Source organism: Sturnus vulgaris, chromosome 4, assembly GCF_052056855.1.
Source record: "Sturnus vulgaris isolate bStuVul1 chromosome 4, bStuVul1.hap1, whole genome shotgun sequence".
In the NCBI taxonomy this organism is placed as follows: Eukaryota; Metazoa; Chordata; class Aves; order Passeriformes; family Sturnidae; genus Sturnus; species Sturnus vulgaris.
Genome location: NC_142246.1, coordinates 6,418,007 through 6,439,396, shown reverse-complemented (window position 1 = coordinate 6,439,396; position 21,390 = coordinate 6,418,007). Strand labels below are relative to the sequence as shown.

The window sequence follows — 21,390 nt, the reverse complement described above, 5'->3', positions numbered from 1 at the left end:
CCGGTGACCCGCTGTGGTCCCTTCCGACCTGACCCATTCCGTGACTCTGTGAACGCAGCCGGCGTTAACTTTGCCAAAGTTTGAACAAACCAAAACAAAAGAAAGCAGTGGCGACATCGCGTCCCGGGGCAGGTCTCGGTTTCGCTACGCGCGGCCGACCCAGGCTCGCCCGCCCCGCTGTCTCGTTCGTCTCGGCGCCCGCCTAGAACCAGGAGATCGAGCCTGGGGGGCGCGGCGGCGGCGGCGGCAGCGGCCGCTCCCCCCCCGCTCCCCCCTCCGCCCCACCCCGCCCCTCCCTCCGCGGGGGCGGGCGGGCGCGCGTGCGCGCGGCGGCGTCGGGGACGCGCCCGGCGGCGGGGGCGCGCACCGAGGCGCCGCTCAGTTCGGGGGCGCCCACGGAGCGGCCGCCATATGCCGCGGCTGCCGCGGCGGCTCCGAGCGGCGCTGCCCCCCGGCATCCTCCTCGTCCTCCTCGTCCTCCTCCTCCCCGCGGCGGGCGCGGACGGAGCGCGGCGCCTCCATGGGAAGTTCGCATCTCCTGAACAAGGGCTTGCCTCTAGGTAACCATCCGGCCTGCTCGCCGCGGTGCGGAGCGGGCGGAGTGGGGGGGGGACACACACGAGCGGCCGCCGCCGCCACCACCGCGCTTTGTGTGCCCGTCACCGCCGCTCCGGGCCCCGCCGCGGGCAGCGGGGCTGCCCTGGCGGCCGCAGCGCCGGCGCAACTTTGCCCAGTGGCTGCTTTTTGAGGTTGGATGAAAACATAAAGGGAAATAAAAACGAGAGGCGGAGGGGCGGCGGGTGCGAGTCGTCCCGAAGTACCAAACTCAAAGGGCGCTAAAGCTGCGCCCGGGAAGGGTTTGGGGTGTTGGGTCCCCCAGGAGGGGTTTGGAGTTTTGGGTCCCCCAGGAGGGATTTTGGGGTGTTGGGTCGTCCAGGAGGGGTTTTGGGGTGTTGGGTCGCCCCTCTCGCTCGTGGGGTGAGCGGTGCCGGCTCCGAGCTGCGGGAAAGCTGGGCCGGTGTTTGGATAAACAGGAAGTTTAAAAGCAGCGTTTTATTGCTGTAAAAAAGTGCTTAAGGCCTGGCTGGTGGGATGGTTTTGGCAGAGCTGCGGACGGGTTGTGTGTCAGAGGTAAGGCTCTTCACCCTAAATCTCAAGTCCTCTCTTTCTTTCTTTCTTTCCCCTTCCTTTATTTTTATTTTTTTTTAAGCATGCATTTATGCTGTTGTTCTTTAAGGTAATATGCATAATATGCACAGGGTGATGTTACAGATATGCCTCCAGAATTGCCTGACATAAATTGTCATGTTAATCTGAAGGTGATTTTTTTTTCCTGCCCCTAGACATAAGGAGACAGAATGTCGAGTCTGTTCATAAGCATTATGGTTTTGTAAACAAATTTTACCAAAAGAAAGCTACAAAGCATAGAATAAGCCTGTTTACAGCATAAATGTGAGCCAGACTGCTATGATGCTTTGTTTTCCTCTAAGAAATTGAATTCAGAAGTCAGGATTTAAGTCATAGAACCGAGCAGGATAGAATAATGGTAGAAAATATTGTTAGCAGTGCTTGATTTTAAAATTTCACTTGTTGTAACTTAAATTGAACAATTTCACTGTGTCTTAGGTTTTAGTAAATGTTGTCCTTATCGGGAAGAATGTTTGCTGTTAGGCCACATTGGAACAGCTAAAGATAATCATCCCTTTAGCCTCATTGAAAATAATGAGGCCTAATAAACTGAAGTGAGTGTGTACTTTCTTTTCCAGTGAATTAAAATTAACTGTCATATTTGCCATGTGTGTACGTGTTTTGAGTGCATTGCACTGATTCCTCCTCCAGGGTCTTAAAAGATGTAAATATTCTTATTTAGTATTCGAGCCCCTTGGCAAGTAGCCTAATGCCCTTATTAAAATATTTTAAATCTCATTATTCTGTCCTACTAGGAAGGGAACAAGAAAATACCAAGAGAAAGAAAACATTCTTTAATAATTTCATATTGAGATTGCATTAAGTAATACTTGGAAAATCTGTTTCTTTTATAAATAAGAAAGGTTAAAAAGCTGAGTATAAATTAGACTGCTAGCAGAAAGATGATTGTCCAGTGCGTCTCTTTGTTCTGTGCTCTTATCTGTTTTATCTATTTTTAGCTGTGCATTGGTGAAGCAGGCATGTAAAATTAGCAGCCCAAACTGCTAACTTTAGTGTATTTTATAATGTTGCTCTTTATTGACCCCCAAAGGCAGCAAGATTTCAATATTGGAATTCCTTAATGTTTGACAGATAGCATCCTCTTCAGTTTATTATTATGTCAGCCTTCCCCGGAGTGAAGTAGTGACAAAATATTTTGCCCATTGGCAATTCACTGGTGTATTTCAAACCAAAAGGGAACAAACAACCCTCTGCCCCCAACCTGCCTGTTTTCCAGCCTGAACAAGAAATGGGTGTTTATGAGGTGGCTGCAATTCATAAACAGATGAGAGAAAGTGGGAGAGTTAAATTGTGCCCTTATTTTTGTCATTGTTAATATAGAATAATACTTGGGACGTGAACTTAGTTTCTCCGTGTTTGTTTGATAGCTCTGAGGGTGTGAACTGGTGCAGAGTCAGCGGTGTGTTTTCTGTCCTTCTGTAAACACACCCCCCATGCTCCCCCAGATAACACAGATTCAGTGGTTCTCCATCAGGGAATGTGTTACTTCATTACTGAATTGGCATATAAAATAGTCATAATCCTGAAAACTGCTGTAGTCGTGCTCAGTAGAAGAGTTTAGTCAATGAAACTGCTATTTTGAAAGGAAACTACTCCAGTCACCTTTGTGAATTTTGCAGTCGAGTGTTGTCATACGTAGTTAAGGAATAGCTGGAGCGTGCAGCTTCCGAGCATGCAGCGTAGAAAGCTCCTCATAGTAAATATCGTATATGCCGTGATACTTTGTCATCCTGTGGAGTTCTGATAGCACGATAAAACAAATTACACGTGCCCTTATGCTTGTCAGTTTAGTTACCTCTTGACTTGTCCTTCTGCATCATAAAGATAAAATAGCGTCTGCCCTTTGTTAAAAAATGTGTGATCCTTCAATTTATTAATCTCTCTGTTTCTGAGAGCTATTGTTTTATTTGCAGTGTAAACAGAATTGCAGGTTAGCCGAAAGTGTGATCTGAGAGATTAGGATTGGGCTGCATACTGTGAAGTTTTATCATACAGATAACAGTAGTTCACTTGCCAGTGTTTTGTGACATAAAGTCTATCCCTCGTTATCATATAAGAACATCTACTGCAGATCACTGACTAGGCTGGGTCATCCCTTTTGAGGAGAAAACTGACATTCTCCCAAAGTATCTTTTTTTTATGTGAATACTGTAAATATGTTAAAAAAAGTAAGAAAGCTTATTTTACCAGAAAATAGTTTGAACAGCAGTAAGTGTGTAGATGGGCACAGATTTTAATGTCTTTTACGCAAAGATGCTGAAAAGCAACATGATATTTGATTTGCTTATGTGAAATGCAACACTAAACTTGAAACTGTGCTGATGTTTTGGGCTAAAAGTGCTTGTTGCCATTTTGTTTTGGCTTACGTAGCATGCATTTGTAATAATTGCATTTCTTGAAGCTTATCTGGAGCACTTGGCTGCTCGTGTGCTAGACCCGCCTTTAAGAGTAGTAGTCAGGTTTTTGCCTCCCAAGCCAGCTGGGAACATTGATGAGGTGATACTCCAGCATGTGTCAAGCTTTCAAATCCCAGAGCAGTTGGCAGTGCAGCAGCATAGCAGCCTCCTCTGAGGCTCCCTCACCTCCTGGCCCCATAATTATTTATTTAGTGTGAGAGTAGAGATGAAGTTACGCTTTTAATACACGTCCTAAAAGTTAAGGTGAGGATAAAAGTTGTAGTACAGAGCCCTTTAGCCTTAGTTCCTCAGCTGCACGTGCTTTCTCGCTCCCAGACGGGAGCAATGGATTTACAGCTCGGGAAGACAAGTTTCCAGCTGTAGTTTTGGGTCTTTTTCTACCCTTTTGCCTCAAGAGCAAAGATGATGATTCATTTTCGTCTGTGAATTGATCAGGAAAACATGCATTGCAGATAAATCTAAAATTAACATTTCCTGCTGAAATGTAACCCTTTGCTCCCTCGCCAGTATTCCTCTGGGAGAACCGGAGAAGTGCGGCAGCGCTTCCAGTTGTGGCAGGCGGTTTAGGATCTCTGGGCTGTGATTACAACAGGATCTTTTCCAGTGCACAGGAATGCTCAGCCCATCTCCCCAAATGGTTAACGTGATCAGGAGTGTTTTGGGAATCTGGCAGCATCCAAGTGTTGGCTGACTGAAACTGGTGTGTGGCCTCATGTTGTGGTGCTGTGGGGAGGGGAAACGGGGTAAGCATCCTAAATTGTTCATGATGCAAAAAAGGCGCAGAAAGTCTCCAGATTAGATGCTTTTGGGGCCCTTTGGTGTTCAGCTTTGGTTTGTGGTTGAAGTGGGTAAAAACTTCAGATTGTTTTTGAACATGACCAGAGACCTGTCTGGTTCCTCAAGGAACAGGAGACAGTCGCTGGGCTCCTCTAATTTGTACAGGGTCGCTCTGCACGTGGTAGCTGCGATCTGTGATGCTTTGAGATGGGAGGATCTGGATTCCCCAGCCCACGATGGATGCCTGCCTTAACCTGGCTCTTTACCCCTATAGATGTTCCAGCAGTAATGAAATAATAATTAAAAAAAATAAATTCACAAGGTAAAATTAAATGCAAAAAAAAAAAATCGCTTAAAAGAACCTCGCCTGAAAAGAATCTGTGCCTTAGATGAATAGGTTAATAGTTTTCTGATATGCAAAACATAAAGTGTTTATGTTTGCTGTGGCAGAATGAGTAATTTTTGAGGAAGATTATGAATTAGCTTGTTCTCTCTTCTGGAATATTTTTGTCACTTCATTTCAAACATATCATGTTTCCTATATTATTATTCTATTTACTAATTATCCAGTTTGTGTCTAATCAACGTAATTGAAAATTGACATTGCTTGATTTTTTTTTTTCTTTGAATTAAGTGTCATTAATACAATAGCAGATTTCGTACTGGTATTTATTTTGGGTGGCTATTGCTCGTCCTTGCGTTTTCATCTTTTTTTATACCTGCCTTTTCCAAGGGGCTTTTAGAGGAACTTCCTTGCAGTATACCTGCCAGGGTAGTCAGTCAGAAGGGATTCTGTGCAGAAAAGAGAAAAAGCTGGCCCTGGGGACTGGGGACAATTGTTCAGCTAATTCTGAAGTCAGGGTATTAATAGAACGCTTTTATTTCTGCTGCATATGATGCCTTTGTTGTCTCAGTATTAAAGCACAAGGTAATGTGATTATATAATTTTGCTTTACGTGAGGTATTTAAGGCATATTTTAACAGTTCTATTTACAGGTCAGTGGATGTCCCTTATCTATGCCTAAACCACCCTTCAGCGAGTTGTGTCACCACCAGCAAAGTTACATAAGTCTGCAGTGAAAGTTGTTCACGCTTTCTGCCTGTGTGCCAGAGCTCACCACGTTACCCCTCCTCTCCTTTTGGTCTATTTAGGGGAGCTCTGATGCCAGCTCACAAAAAAAAAAAAAAAAAAGGAAGGAAGCAGGGAAACATTTCTTACTCAACTTTAGTCACAGTTCCAGATTCCTGTGTGCAGCCCAACCTCTGTATTGTTGGATGTGCTCTAACGGTCTTCCTGAACAATACCCAATATTTTTTGCTAGATTCCATCTTTGGCTGTGGGTCACAGGCACACCCTGTGATGAGGAGGGCGGGAGTTCTGTCCTGGTGGGATGTGCTGAAAGCTGTAATAGCAGTGAATTCTCACACTGCTGTGTGGAGTGTGACAAGAGCATGACTTTTGCTGCCTTTCAGAGCAGGCCTTGCTTTGGCACCTTCCGTGCTTGGTTCACGCGTGACCTTCTGAAGTGAGAAATGTTTGTAGCTGGGGAAACCACGGTGGGCAGCCCAGCGTTGTGCACATCTACCTGAATGTATGTGGTTTTGTGCAGCAGGACGTAGCCTTCACCCACGGGTTGTTGGACAGTCACAGCAGGGTCTAACCACAGCAGATAGTGGTTTAGGAAAGCTGAGCTCTTGGGGCAGCAGAAGAGTGGTCCTGCTTTCCATTTTGCTCATGTCAGAGCCTCTGAAAGCTGAGCTTTCTGCTGTTGCTGCTGCCATGTGGCAGATTGTTCTCCCACCCTCCAAACGTGATCAATAGGAATTAGCCTATGGCTCCCACGTGATGACAGCAGGAATGGCAAATGGGACTGTCCCAGGCTGTCCCTGCTGCATCCCCATCAAGCTGTGTTCCTGTCCTCTGGCAGGAGCATGCACTGTGTGCCTGGCCAGGCAGAGGAATGGCCAGTGGGCCATCCTGCAGTGCTCTGGCCACGCAGAGCTCAGAAAAGAGCCAGGAGATACAGCAATGCAGGGGATTTTCATTATCTGCTGCTACACATGGATTTTTTTTCTTTTCACTCTGCAAAATGTCATCATAGCCCTTGGGTGAGTCAGAAGTTGGGAGAATGAGCCAGAAAGGAGCTGTACCAGGATGTGTGCTCTCCAGTTGGATTGGGCTGATGTGCAGGAGGGTTTGTAGGAAGAGAGAGCTGCCCCAGGCAGCTCTTAGTCAGACTTACAGTCAGCAAGAGGTGCTGCTAGGGGCTGACAGATGGCAATGACTGTGACATTGATGCAGATCTCTGTACCTTTAATTTATGATTGCAAAGTTTCCATCGGCTTCTGTGGTATTTTTACCTGAATATGGGTTTTTGGAATTAACCTTCTATTTTTAAGCCAAACAGTCCAAAATTGATGTTGCTTTTTGCATATTTGCATCACTCTGAATCCTGCGAGGAAAATGTATGGCTTAGCAGAAACAGTGGTGTGGAGCACTTCATCAAAATTCCCAGATGAGTCAAATTTCATTAGATGGTTGCAGCCAGTTTGTCTCTTGCTGAGTGCATAGCTTGAGTCTTTGCAGAGTCATGCAGGACAAAAGTGTTTAGCAGAGATAACCACAAGCCAGTCTCCAAACTCTTTAACTGATACTTAAGTATTTTTTCACTTTAATGTGTTGTACCAGATATGTTAAACTGTTTATTTTCAACCGGGTAATGAGCGTTTTCACATTTGTGGTCTACCAGCCATCTTAATGTGTGTCTGGTGCTTCAGTGAGCAGTATTAATGTGTATCACAGCCTTTCTCATGTTGATTTTCCCATTCATATAATCAGGGTTATACTGAGAAGTGATCTTCAGTAGTTCAGTGCTGTGTGTGCGTTCCCATGCTGACTGGAACTGGGCAGCTAATTCCATTTTAACACATTATTTTTTGACTAAGGTCATTAAGGTGCTGATCAAAGCCACTGCAATATTTTAGGTTTTATTTTGCATCCCCACTAAATTCTCTCCTGCATACTAAAAGTCTGTGTTGGTTGTGTGTTTTTCCCAGCCTGTCCTGTGCCAGGATTACTGTCTTTCATTTCTGCTACTAGCAGAAAATCTTGTTCAGTTGGGTTGGTTTGTGTTAGCTTTCAGGATCTTTTAAGATAAAAAGTATGCAGTATCAATTTTTAGTACCTCCATAAACTAATTACTTGCGCCTAAAGAGCTTACTACCTTCACCCTCAGTCAAGATTTGCAGTGAATACTGCAGTTGCTTTATACCATGAATTCTGTCAAATTTTCGTTTTTTCCAGCTCCTGCGAGACTCTCAAATCAGATTTGAATTGTGTTGAATTTGAAGAGTTCTCAATGTGGAATCTTCTCTTGTTACCCTAAAACTAAAGTGGCTTCCTTCATCTGCCCTGCCTGAGGTCCATGGTCAGCAGTTTAACCACCACGGTCCTGCTCCTTTGTGAACTTTTAGCTCGGCACCAGCAGGCAGCACATTTTTATTTTTATGAGCAGAAGCAGCGTCTAAAATGACGATTTATCTATGTAGAGCTCGATGTATTTTAGCCACGCCAGTCTAGATAAAAAGAATGTCTTGCATTTTTTAAAAGCTTGTGGGAGGAGGCCCACAATAGAGGCTCCATTGTGCTGTTAGTACTGAGCGTACAGGAAATCACAAATTAGCTATGACGAGAGTATTGCAGGGGAGATTTAAGTTTGCTTAATTTCTGTAGTATTGTATGGTTTTGAAAGGTTTCACAATACATTGCCTTTTGGGTCTGGTTGTGTATGTTGTTTGTATTTGGCAGACTTCTGTTCAAGGCTTTCTCTTACCATGTCTTTGTTTGAATCCTTGAATCCAGATGATTTTCCTTCTTACTGTAAGTAGACAGGTGTGCAAATACTCTTGGCATTTGTCTCATGACCACCCTGCAGCCATCTAAATTTAAAACCAGCATTGTATATTCAGCAGTGAGAACCATCTCTTTAGAGAAAGAAATAGAAAAGGTTTTTAGTAGGAATTAGGAGAACAGCAAGCTGCAGGCACAACTGTTCCTGTCTTAGCAGATTTGGGTCCTGCAGGACATTGAATTATTCAGCTTCTGGTTGGTATTGATGGGAGTTGGAGTGGGCTCACAAATCGAAAGGATTCTGCCTGCATCCTCCACACTAAACCTGAGTTATTGCAGGATAGCACTTCTACTAAATTTTTGTTCAAAGATTGGTTTGTTTCATTACTTGCAGTCGAGGAACAAGTTCTTCCACTCAGTTTAAAGACTCAGGATTATGGGAACTCTCCAAAATCATGAGTCTTGTTTTCTTAGTCCTGTGAATAAAGAAAGTACAGAAGACTGTCTTGCATGGAGCTGGTACTTGAGAACTTGAAGTACTGTGAATATTGCAGTTTTGCATTGATTTTCATAACTTTGCTACCATCTTCCCTCTGAACTGTTTTTTTAAGTCTATTAAATTCTGTTAGTGATTTTTCCAAGCTTTGTGGCTTAGTTAAAAACAAAAAAAAAAAATTAAAAATCTATTAACAAATACATAAATAGAAACTATTTTCTTAGACCCACAGTCAAGGGGAGGAAAAAAAACTCCCAAGAAACTGAAAATGAAGTTTGGGGTTTTTTGCTGTCCTGAGGATACTCCCTCATAGAAATGATGAATATTCCAAAGTGTGGTTTACACAATTCCAGCAGCTATTGAAGTGCCCTAAAGATTTACTGGCAGGAGGGAATTTTTCTTTTTTTGTGTGGGGAAAAAATGATGACCAAAATCATCTACTTCTCTCTCAGATTTTCAAAGAGAATTAATAAAAATTAGTTTTCATTTTAGAAGACTAATTCGAAAAAGAATATTAAACAGTGGTTGTTTTTATAAATAGTAAATAACATCACTTGTTACATCTAAGATGTCTTTGATCACAGGAGTGCATAGTGAAAGAAGCAGTCCATGAATAAGCCATATAATTCCTGGGAAACTGCTTGTATTTACTTAAGTATGATTTTAAATCAAGTTAGTTAAGGTAGTGCAAGCCTGTTTGAACTCTGTTTAAAGTAAGCAAGGTGAGACTAAGTGTACTAAGCTTATTTCACATTTGCATTAAGATATTTAGGAATCAGGAAAACCAAATTACTTTGTACTTTGCAATGACATTGTTAGGCATGTGTGTTCTAGTTTTGAAGCACACTTGAGCATAAATACAGCTGCTTTGTGTGGGATTTGTACCTCTCTATAAAAGGAACGTCTTTGAAGGACCTGTGTTAGGGATTTAATGTCCTACATGAGAACTGAATCACCTTCCTGAAGTTTGGTGGGGTTTTTTTGTTTGTTCGCTTTTTGGTTGGTTGGGGTTTTTTGGGTTGTTTTTTTTGTTTGTTTGTTTTTTTGTTTTTGTTTTTTTAATTTGTTTTCTTTGTTGTAGAAGTTTCTGGTTACTAAAAGTCTTAGTTGAGTGCTGAAGTCAAGTGCAGGTACTGACTTATAGGGCAAATGTGGTCTAATTATTGCCAGGGGAATTGGAAGAGAGAGGGGAGCAGAGATGGCAGTGGTAGCAGTGGTAGCAGATATCCCAAGTGGCTGTGGAATGGCCCAGATGGTCCAGATGGTGGTTCTGGTTCTGTCACATTTGTGAGAAGCCTCAGAAGTGACCTGGGATAATTCACTTAATTTTTCTGTGCCCAGTCCCACCCTATATTCTGTGCATGCAAATGATGGTGGGCTTACCTGGGAAAGCACTCTGGCATCTGTTGGAAATGTTACCAAATTAGAACAGGATTTTTTACTTAACGGTGCTCTGAGTAGGTGCTTGGTCGATCTTTTTTGTGTCTGGTTTTATCACACGGAAACGGTTTGGGAGGCAGTGAGCTTTCATTTTTGTGAACTGGTTTAAGGTAAATGCACTTATTAAAAAGACAACCTGTGGCTTGACTGAACACAAGGCCATGCAAAACATCCCGCTGTGACTGAAGGGCTTGCTTTCTCCAAATTAGAAATGTAATTCCCACCATTAAAGCTCTTCCTCTTCTAACAGCAAAAATCCCTCCTGTATATTTGAATCGGGAAGTTGTATTTCACCAATTAGCTTGACAGGACACACATGCAAATAAACCAGCTGAGTACTGGTGAGTGAGGAGCTGCAGCTCCATGTGCCGTGCACTGGAATATGGGGATGGTGTGTCAGCACTGAGCACCCTTGCTCCTGCTGGGATACACAGGAGCAGAGACATGATTGCAAGCTATTTTTACTTAACAGTTGAACTTTGGCAGAGAAGAAGTAAGGGATAATTTCTTTCAGTTTGAGTTTGCACATTGTACAACTTATTAAAAACTTCAAGATGACTGTTAAGTAAAGACAGCTACTTGAAGTGCCAGATGGAAAAGAGCAAGAAAAATGCCTTCTGTTTAAAACAGAAAGGGGATTTTTGCTCATTTTGTGTTAGGGTCTTCTCAAGTCCACAGTTACTGTGGTTGGATAAATATCCATTTAATATTCTTATTGATGACGTGGGTGAGGGCACTCTCTGCACGTCCTCAGATGAGTTGGGTGTAAGTGTTGACCTGGTGGAGGACACAAGGGCTCTGCAGAGGGATCTGGGCAGGATGGATCAGTGGTTCAGGGTGCAAGAAGGCCAAGAGCCAGGTCCTGCCCTTGAGTCCTGCCCCTTGCATCTCCCGGCTGGGGGCAGAGTGGCTGGAAAGTGTCCAGTGGGAAAGAACGTGGGAGTGCTGGCCAGCAGTGGCTGAACATGAGCCAGGTGTGCCCAGGTAGCCAGGAAGACCAGTGGCATCTTGGGCTATATCAGCAGTAGTGTGGCCAACAGGACCAGGGCACTGAATGTCCTTCAGTACTCAGCACTGGTGAGGCCACAGTCCTGTTTCTGTGGGTCCCTTGATACAAAAAAGACATTGAGGTGCTGAAATGTATCCAGTTGTTTATACTGGAGAAAAGGACGCTGAGACGAGATACTACTTATCTTTACACCTATGTGATAAGGTTTAGACTGGATATTAGGAAAAATTTCTTTACAGAAAGGGCTGTTGAGCATTGAAACAGGCTGCCCAGGGCAGTGGTTGAGGCACTGTCCTTGGAGATACTTGAAAGACTTGTAGATATGGCACTTGGGACATGGTTTAGTGATGGGTTTGGCAGGGTCAGGCTGGACTTTGTCATCTTGGAGGTCTTTTCCAATCTAAACAATTCTATGATAATTCTGTGTTGCAGGTTCTGTTGTGGGTCCCATGCAAATATTAGATGCATAGCAAGATGCATTTGTCTCATTAACTGTGTGACAGAATGCAGGCTTCAAATGACATCTTGGGCACACGTTGCCAGCTCAGCTCATCACTGCATTGGGCTGCATTCCTGAAATTGGGATGGCACTTTTCTTTAGTTCCTGCTCTCATTGTCCAGCAAGTGCTCTTATGGACATTGCAAACATTTCTGCTATTCTAGAAATGTGCCTGCTTTCAGCAAAGCTGCTGTGGTTTGAGAAATACAGTACTGGCTGTTTGGTTTGGCTGTGAGACCCCTTGATTCTTTCTTTTGCACGGCAACCCATCATCCTATTATGACCATTTTATGTGGATTTAGTTCAAGACCTATGTTAGTTTAACTCGGAATAATTGTAAAATGCAAAAAATGTCGAGTATTTTTCAGTTGACTAAAATTTTGAAAGGGCGTTTTTTCCTGCCAGCATCTGGAAGTTAGCCAGGTAAAAGCTAACATTCCCACAATACCTTTTCTGTGGGATAATGGGCAAGTTCAGGGCAGCATTCTTTCTTTCAGTTATATAAACAGACAGTGCTGGCCAAGGCTAAGAAGTGTTGCCGAACATGAAATTGTTGCTGTTTGCCCTTCCAGTTGTTGCTCTGTTGAAAGTGATTTATTTTTTCTTTATTTCATTATTGTTCTTCTCTTTATATTGAAATAACATGGAGTCTTCTGCTCTGTTGCCTTTTAAGATCTTGCCCAAGGCAGCGCTCTGTGAAAAATCCTTGCACTCTGTGGATGATTTCATCCATGGTAGAGAAAAGATGTCATCAGTATGAAACTGACTTTCAGAAGGCTCCACAAAATAGAAAGGTGTTTGTAGAACAGAAGAGATTCTTTGACAATAGATAAAAAGAGGTAAAGGTGTGAGAAGCTGAACTGACCTTTAATCTTACTCAGCTTTGCCACTCCTGGTCCTTCCAAAAGATAGCAGGAACTAATTGCCAGGGAAGCATGGAGCCAGGAGTGCAGGTGCTGTCAGGCAGCTTTCAGCTGCTGCTGCTGTTTTGTAGCTTCTGTAATATTACATATTGATAGGGATTTATTACAATACATTTTTCCCTGTTGGAATTCCTGTCTTTGTACTTCAGGAGTTTCTGAAGAGTTGACATTCCACAAAGGTTATTGTGACGTACATGACTTTCCGTGTGGAGTTTTATCTGTTGGGAATAGTCAGTGTGTCTTGAGCCTGTGTGTAGATTTTCTTTTTTATTAGTTTTTTGTTTGTTTGTTTGTTTGTTCTTGTTTTTTTCTTTAGGGATCCCACACAGAAATTGAATGTATAAGCCTAAAAGCAACAGTTAATACATGAAGAAAGATGCAGAAATCCTGGCCTCTCCACATGGCTGAATTGCCATTTTTCAGCTTGTACAGAAATGCAGTCATTTGGCTGTGGCCAGCCTTAGGGAAAGGTTGGAGAAATGCAGTGAAATCTAAAAAAATTCAGGGATGTTGATGGCTTACTGCATAGTTTTCTGAGCTATGATGTAAGCATGGGTTTTATTAAAAAAGAAAAGACATCTTGGTGACTTAAAAACTTTTCATCTTAGATCTTTTCTACTATAATACATAAACTTTTTACCCTTAAAGGGCAAAGCTTTTCTGAGAAAAATCAATGCCTGTTTAAAAGGGCAGCAAGCAACTGTCACATCTAAAAATTCAGTTCCTAGTAAATTCTGAGAGGAAGAAAGTCTGAAACCCTTAATCTTTCATGCTATCTGGATAAGCTGGAGCATGGCTGTATAATTATTTTCTTTCATCCACTGATGTCATTGAAGTCCCTACGCAGACTGAGGCTCTTAAATGAAACTCAAGATCATTTTCTGTGAACTTTGCATTTTTCCATGCAATGTTTAGGCCCATTGTCATGTAGCCTCTGTGTTCACATAAATATGAAGTCAGTTGGGTGGGTACAAGTACTTTTAATTTTCTGTTCTCTACTCGTGCAGAAAGCGGCAAAACAGTAAAATTCGAATGGACTGAAATGCATTAGTGGTGGTGTTTCCAGCTCCCAGTTCTGTAACCATAATTTTTATCTGTTTTAAACCTCTAATGAGTTTTAATATGTTTTTAAGAGCTAACTAGGAAGAAAAGCACTGTTGCTTGATAAAACAAAGACTTACTAAGAAACAGAAATTTACTGTCCTGTCTTCAGTTTGTATTCATTTAGAACACAGGGTTTATAGACCTTTTAGTTGGGGTTATTTATTTCTTGAGGTTTAAAGAACATATACTCAAACTGCTGGCTTTATTGCATGTAAATGTCAAGTATCTTGGAACTAGTTATATTTAGATCGGTAGCATTTTTGTCAATTCATTATTTCTGAGTTTCCTTGCTTAAATTAAGTCTGGTTTGTCCATGTAGAAATTGACATGTGTGGACTGTATATCCCGTGATTTTATTCATGAACTTGATTTATGAACTTGTTTGCTTAGTACTGTTAATGGTAGCATAGTTTTATCAGCTGTGAAGTTGAATTTTTCTCATACACATAGAAAAATCTAGTTACATCAGATAAATACGTGCACATGGCCACGTGAACAGCTCGTGTGCAGATACGTATCTGCTCATTCCTACTGTGCCTGATTTTGCAATGAATGCTCAGGTAGCAACTGCCTCACCCTGCAGCCAGCTCTGCTGACTGATTGCAGGACCCCAGAACACCTCTGTGAGTAAGGTACAAAGCAAGGCCTTAAGGACAAAAAGTTAAAATCCTAATGAAAGATGCACTGAAAAGTAACTTGATGCTTTCATGTGCACCAACTGTGAAACCTCCATAAGAATTGTACAAATGTTCCCTCCTTAATGGAAGTGTTCTGGATCCTGTTTTTCTTGACTAGAGACACTGACAGCTTTTAGAAATACTGCAATGATGAAGTGCCATTAGCTGCACACCTTTCATGTCTTAAATTGCAATTTAATTGTTGTGTTCTTTGCTATTCTTGTAAAATAGTTGGGTATGGTCAGGATCTTGATTTCCAGCACTTCTACTTGCTCTTTATTTTCATGTTTTGTAGGTTATTCATTTTTTTGTTGAATTATATGTCTTTCTGTGATCAGTTGGCATGGAAACAGGGCTCCTTTATAGGCCAGTTGCTTTTAGCATTAATTTGCAGGTACTTGTTTTTGAATGTGAAAATGGAAACTATTTATGTTCTTCGTCATTCCCCATCATTAATACGTGCATGCTTTCTGATGCAATGTAAATTACTTTGCCTTCTGTCTTACAAGGAAAAATGTATTCTTAAAGGAAGAAAAAAAATATTGCTGCATAATGTGCACTGTATTAGAAAGACAGGACTTCATATAAGTTTTTTTTATACATATAACTTGGCAGGATTAGTGAATGAAGACTAACACCAAAACTTAGTTTAGGCTCAGAAGGTACCCAACACTTCTTAATAATGCAAAATGACACCACCCAGTTTTTGTTTCATTGATGTATTTATTGACATTGCTCTTTATTTTTCTTATTATTGGCAGAGTGCCCTGTTTTCTTTTAGGAGTTTGCTGCATTTCACTGGGAAAAAAAGTTAGCGATTTACTTTGATCAGTTCTGACAAAAGTAAGGGAATATTTTCATTAATATTTTGTGATTTTAGTGGAGTTTGAAGTTCTGAAATACTTTGATACTGGCAAAAGTCACAATCTGGGCTTCTTTTGTAGTTACTGGAGCAGTGTTCATGGTGCTGTGACGGTGTCCTGCTTGGAGAAAAACAGATACTACTGTCATATTTTCACAGAGAGTAGTTAGGCTGTTAGTATTTGTTCATATTTATAGAGATGTGGTACTCTATCTGAATAAATAGTGTTTTAATTATTGATGAGTATGTAATTTAAGATCTGCTATAAGCAGTTGCAGAATTTCTGTTTCCAGTGTAGTTGCTTTCAGGTTCTTTAGGATGAGATGTAATCTCATTCATAACAGGTCCAGACCTTTGTCTGAAGAGCCTTGTACAGATTGGATATGCAGAATAAAAATAAGATTTGAATTCATATACTTTGGCTCATTCTTCTCCATCCTGTTCCAGGCTTCAGACACTTCGTTTCACTAACCATTTATTAGGGTGTGTGCAAAACAAATAAATTCAATTGGTACTGCTCATAACTCCATTTTACATGTTTAATAAACAGTTCATTTGGCTTGTTTGGGTGTAGTACTAGGTTAAAGTACACACAGTTCAATTTCAAAGCCATTAAGTATTTACAGCATTTTAAAAAAATTCAGTGAAAGCACTACAGACCTGCAGGTCAGAAATACTTTGTTCATGTCACTTGGCTTATGTTATCAATGTCATAGCATTGCTCAGCAACCATATTGCTCATTCTCTCTGGACAGTTAAAAAAACCCAGAACTGTGAAACAAAATAAACCAATCTCTCTAGGTGCAACCCCCGTATTTTTGCATGTTTTCTTTAAGTAACTTTGGTGGAAAAGAAAGGTTTCACTTCATGTCAAACCCTTCTACCAAAACTGTTCAGATCTTTCTTGTAGTTACTTGCCAGTGGTTTTCTTGGAGGTTGAGAGAGTTTAGTACAGCAGATGAGGGCTTTTTACAGCAGTTTACAGACCAGATTTTCACTAATCATAATGCAGCTGTGAAAAGAAGTTGGGCCTTGATGCTTCCTGTGTGACAGTATCTCATCATGCAGAATAAAACCATTCCTTCCTCCCTTCAACCCCCCCACGCTCATTCTCTCAACACATCTGTTGAAAAAGAAACTGGTCCCACACCAGTCTTGGTGTTCTGCAGAATAGCTGGTGACAGGATGCACTAAACTGATTTTTCCCTCCCATCCCTCCCTGCAGTCCCTAATGGCACTCCTGGCCCAGGAGGGGCTGCAGAGAACCATGCTGAGGATAAAACTCCCACTATTAAGTTCACTTAATGCCCATACTGAATTGTAATGTTTCTGGTGTAGATTGAACTCTTCTTTCATATTCTTTCTGTAACTAAACTTTCAGTAACCAGCACAGCCTCTTCTTAGATATTTTTCATTCTTTAACTAGATGTTGACTGTGGCTGGTGTCCCTTCTCAAATTCATTTATCCAGAGGTGGGTAGACTACTCGCTGAAATCAAAGGCTTCCCTGTATGGTGGAAAGCTCTCCAATATTCTGCTGTGGGTCCTTGTCAGACCTCCCAGAGAATTAAGCTACTAGTCATGTTATCCTTTAAATATTTTTGACATGGAAGTTTAATTATCTTCATGTGAAGTATTTAACATAAGCTTTAAGGGATGTATAGGTCTGATTAAGTTGAGAATTTTATCTCAGCCTGAGGGTCACATTTCACAATGTATTGTGATGGTGTAGGCTTTATAAGGAAGTAAGGCTAATTCATTATTCAAAAAAAAAAAAAAAAAAAAAAAAAGACCACAGGTGGAGTTTCATCTTAAAGCATTTACTTCATTGACCAGCACCTGTTTAATCACTGGTTGAATGTACCTTATTTTAATCTGGTTTACAGTGCAAGTGAAATAGATGACTCTCATCTGGGCTGCTCATGGATGTACAATTTTCATCACAAAGAGTTATTTTTCAGATTTCATTTGTTATTCTCAGCACTTGTTTGTCACCTTTATTTTGTAACTGGGGTGACTGTCCTGACCCAGAGGGGCAGAATGAATGAAAAGATGGATGAAAATGTTTTAAAAGCTACAGTTTCTTCTGAAATAATTGTTCTGCTGTCAAAATACCTAATAAACAAAAGGAGAGTGGCTGTAACCAAAGTCGGGGAACAGAAGTAATAACTTCCAGTTTTTCACTTTTGCAGTGATATACCTGCGCCTGAATTTGGTTTGCTTTATATCTAGAAAATAGGGAAAATAATGTGTTATGAAGACCTGTTACACTATCTCAATCCCAAGTTCAAGAATTCAAGCTTCATATTCTTCTGTGATGTTCTGGAAAATAGTCATAATGGTTTCTTGGTTTCTGGGAGTTATCTGATAGCTGTTGTATTGCACTGGGGAAGCTCTCAGCTGTCATTTTCTCCCGATTTTTCAGAAATCACAGGCACTAGGGAGCAGTTAAACTCGTTTTCCATCATCTTTCCCTATGCCGCGTCCTCTTTCTGAACAACAGAATGAGTTTCAAGTTTACTTTGCATGAACTCAGTGATGGTTTGATTATCTTTGAATGATAAAATTCCAAGTAATATGTTTCCTGTTGGCTTGCAGAAATAGAGTGCTCCTGCAGCCTTTCAGCACACTGCTGTTTATCCTGCTACCGACATCTCTCTTTCTGGTTTCAAAAACGTAGAAAAATCATAGAGTAAGGTTTCTTATTTGGGGATTTTTTTTTTTTTACTATATCCAATCCAATGGAAATCAGACCAATGTAATTGCTTCTCCGACTGTTGTCAGTCTATATTTTGTTTCAGAAAGGGTCCATTTTTTTGTAACTGTTTTTCACAAAATGTGTCACTGCAGAAGTCTAAGGCTGTCACTGTGAGAGGGGGAGATGACATTTGTGTGACGCACAGATGTGCCGTGGGCAGATTTTGTAAATGTCTCTGCCTGCACATTGGCGGACACACAAGCTGGAGCAAGTTTGTTTTTATGCTAAACCACACAAACTAGAATAAAACTATGAACTGTCATGTTAACTGTTCAGAGAAATGTAATAGTGAGTGCATTTTCCAAAATACAAGCTCTCGAACACACCAAAAATACACAGAGAGAATGTGGCAAGAAATCCGTGTCAAGAATGATGAGTATCCTTTTGCCTTAAGATTCTCTTAACTCTAAATGATGGATTCAATAATTCCTTTTATAATACTTCGCCTGAAACTGGTGTTTTTTAGCACTGATAAATGTTTTATGCAATTTACTGAGACAGAACATGATTTGTGCCCTGAAAAATTTATAATTATCTGCAAAGCATTTTAGTGCATGTGAACGGACCCTTCTCAAGTTGAGAATAGTTAAACTGCAGTCTAAAAGAAACAATAAAGCCTAGTTAAAAAATGCAAATATAGGTCATTTTTAAACACTTCTGGCTTTTCACCATCAAAAAGATCTTCAAGCATTCAAAAACCCTCCCTAAACCCCTTCAGCATGTGGTATGTGTGGGAAGAAATATTTTGCTTCTCTCATCAAGTCATGGAAATAACTCCCAATTTGAACTGTTTTTCTGTGCAGCTTTAACTGTGATGTTGAGACCAGAGCCTTTGTAATTGAAACTCAAATTTCTACTTAAAGACAAGCTGAGTAGAACAGCTCTTTTACATCATGTGCTTTGGTTATATTATGATTAAATGTAACACGATAACATAAACCCAGCTTTTGCCTTAAACTCCCTGTTTTATTTGGCACTTTGACTGTTGATACTGGCTGGTTCTCAGTGAGCTTGTCATTTTTTATACATCCTGTTTGCTTACCTTCAAAATGAGTATCTTTTCAGAAAAAGCTATTTATTTAAGCTCGATTATTTAAGCTTCAGAGGGCCCTGGATGGGAGGTGCAGGATTTTGATTTCACTACATTCCAGATTTTCTCAGTTTTACAACAACACTGTTCTCTCGTTTGTAATCATATCAGCCATTTTCTTAATATTGACAGAGAACAGCAGAGGTCAGGGGCTGTGGGAAGAACCAGAAAAGGAGAGAGAAAGAAGCTTTAAGGAGCCCTTTGCAAAGGTTCAGTGTTTGTCAGAGTTGCTTTGGTTTTCAGAAGAACATAATGAAGTGTAACTCGGGATTTTATTATCCTCATTTGCCAGAATCTTTACCACTGTGTTGAATTGGCCTGTTTTAATTATACTCAGCAGTTTGGACTATGTATGTGTATATATGTATATTTGGTTTTTTTTAAGTTTTTAGTTTTTTTAAGTCTTAAAGTTTCCAGCTTTCCTCCCTTCTTCCCATCCCTAAACAAGTCACATTATGTTTTTGTTGTTTCATTGTAAGGATTGCTGACACACAGCATTGTGATGTTCAGCTGAGAGGATAGTGCATTACATTTGATGCTTTCCCAAAATAAAAAAAAGTTAAGGAGATGTCAGTGTTCAATACGTAAAATATTTCCATACTGTTATTTTTAGTGTCATCTGAGCGTGTTCTACTGACCTCAAGATAAAAAAAAAAAAAAAAAAAAAAATCTTGTGAAAATAATTTGGTTATCCAAGGCCCCACACTTGCTTATCTTCAGACTTTTTGATAAGGAAAATAAGGAGTGTCCTAGGTAGTAGTTTAACGTTCTTGGGTCAAAGTACAGGTGTGCTGTTGGAGAAATTGCTTTCGGTGTTTGGGATCAGAATAAAGGAAGCCTTTGATGTTGACTCCACTTGGATTATTTGGTTTATTTCTTAGAGACAGCATCCTGTACAACATCTAAAATATGAGAAATGCACAGAGAGCATAGCCATTAGCACAGACTACATTCAGAGATTTTATGTTGTAATAAATTCTTGGCACTGTCTTTAAAACATAATGTGAAATTAACACTCTGAAAGCAGTTGTAATGACAAAGCTAAAAAGTGGTGTTTTCTCCCAAAGCATGTTTCCAGCTCAGGCGGTGGTTTAAAGCAAAGCAAGCAGAAAACCCCAAACCTGGTGGAATAAAATAACTTGCTATAAGAATAACATTTTTGGGTGAGAGGAAAAAAATTAGTTTTCTTCTTTTTTCCTTCATAGCTCAAATACATATGTCATGAGCACATCAAGGCTCATTCCTTGAGGGAATTACATTTTAAATTAACATTATGTGGCTGTTGAACTTTTATCAAAATCACAGCCAAGATGCTAGTTCTGGTAACTTGATGTAAAATGGAAAGGCAATGGTTGCATGCTTTTTATGGAATATATGAGTAAAGGAGTGAGGATAAGGGCCACTGATGAACTTCATGTGCAGCACAGCCCTCTTTTGCCAGCCTGTTCTAGTCTGGTGTTATTTATCATCAGTATTGCCCTAAAAATCTCCAGTACCACTTCTTCCGTGGAAAGTGTTTTAATAAGTCTTGGCATGATCTGTATTGTTACTGGAATGGCTCAGGGAGTTAATCATTCTGCTCCTAGTGCAATTGTTGAAACAGATTGTTTTTCCAGTTTCTGCCAGCAGGAATTTTCAGCCTTTTTTTTTTTTTTTTAAGTCACACCCAACCACCAGTAAAGTTTATGGTCTGAAATATAAGCTCAGTTGTATTTTAAACCAGAGTTTGGGGGCGTGTTAGGGTGGGTTATCCCTCCAGATGCCAAAATCAACTCCATGATCAGCTCCATGGTCACTGTCCTGGGGGAAGAGGACAGTGGAGATATATTCTGATATATACCCACCATATGGTGGATTGTGGGAACGTCTGTAATACAGGCTTGATTCATGCCTTCAGCTTTGTATTTTGGAGACACTGCCCCATCAGTCCCAGGGAGTTTGATGGCTATAGTTGTGGGCAGATGTGGTTGCTGAGAGTCACAATTCTCAAGCTCATTGGGTCTTAATTTGTAGGTCCCGTCCCCAAGTTCCCTGCAGTGATTCCTGTAAGTGACCAAGTAGTTTTTTGTGGCTTTTGCCACAGCATGTGTGGGCAGGGGCATTCCACCATCCCTGTAAAACCTGTGGAATAACTGGCAGGAGTTGGCAGCCTTAGCCAGAATTTCTCAGAACCTGAGACCGATGCGAGTGAACTCAACTAGGACAGCTCCACTGTTGCCAATTTATTTATCCTCCCTCTTTCTTCAGTTATTACTTAATGAAGCTAAAAATATTTCCAAC

General features: G+C 40.9%; 1 protein-coding gene across 20 annotated transcripts in view; it reads left to right on the top strand.

Annotated features, from left to right (window-relative positions):
• CTBP1 (C-terminal binding protein 1) overlaps window positions 1-21,390 on the top strand; it is a 234,332-nt gene that overhangs the window by 168,123 nt on the left and 44,819 nt on the right. For 2 of the 20 annotated variants that reach the window (XM_088163012.1, XM_088163011.1), the window contains exon 1: window positions 346-560. The exons of 13 other annotated variants lie outside the window; for them this stretch is intronic. Coding sequence is in view for 2 of the 7 variants with exons in the window: in XM_014895210.2 (XP_014750696.1) it covers window positions 521-560 (40 nt within the window). In the remaining 5 variants the exon portion in view is untranslated. Of the gene's footprint in view, window positions 1-313; window positions 561-21,390 lie in introns of those variants that run through there. 5 more of the 20 variants (XM_014895214.2, XM_088163007.1, XM_014895210.2 and 2 more) reach the window with 4 other exon arrangements.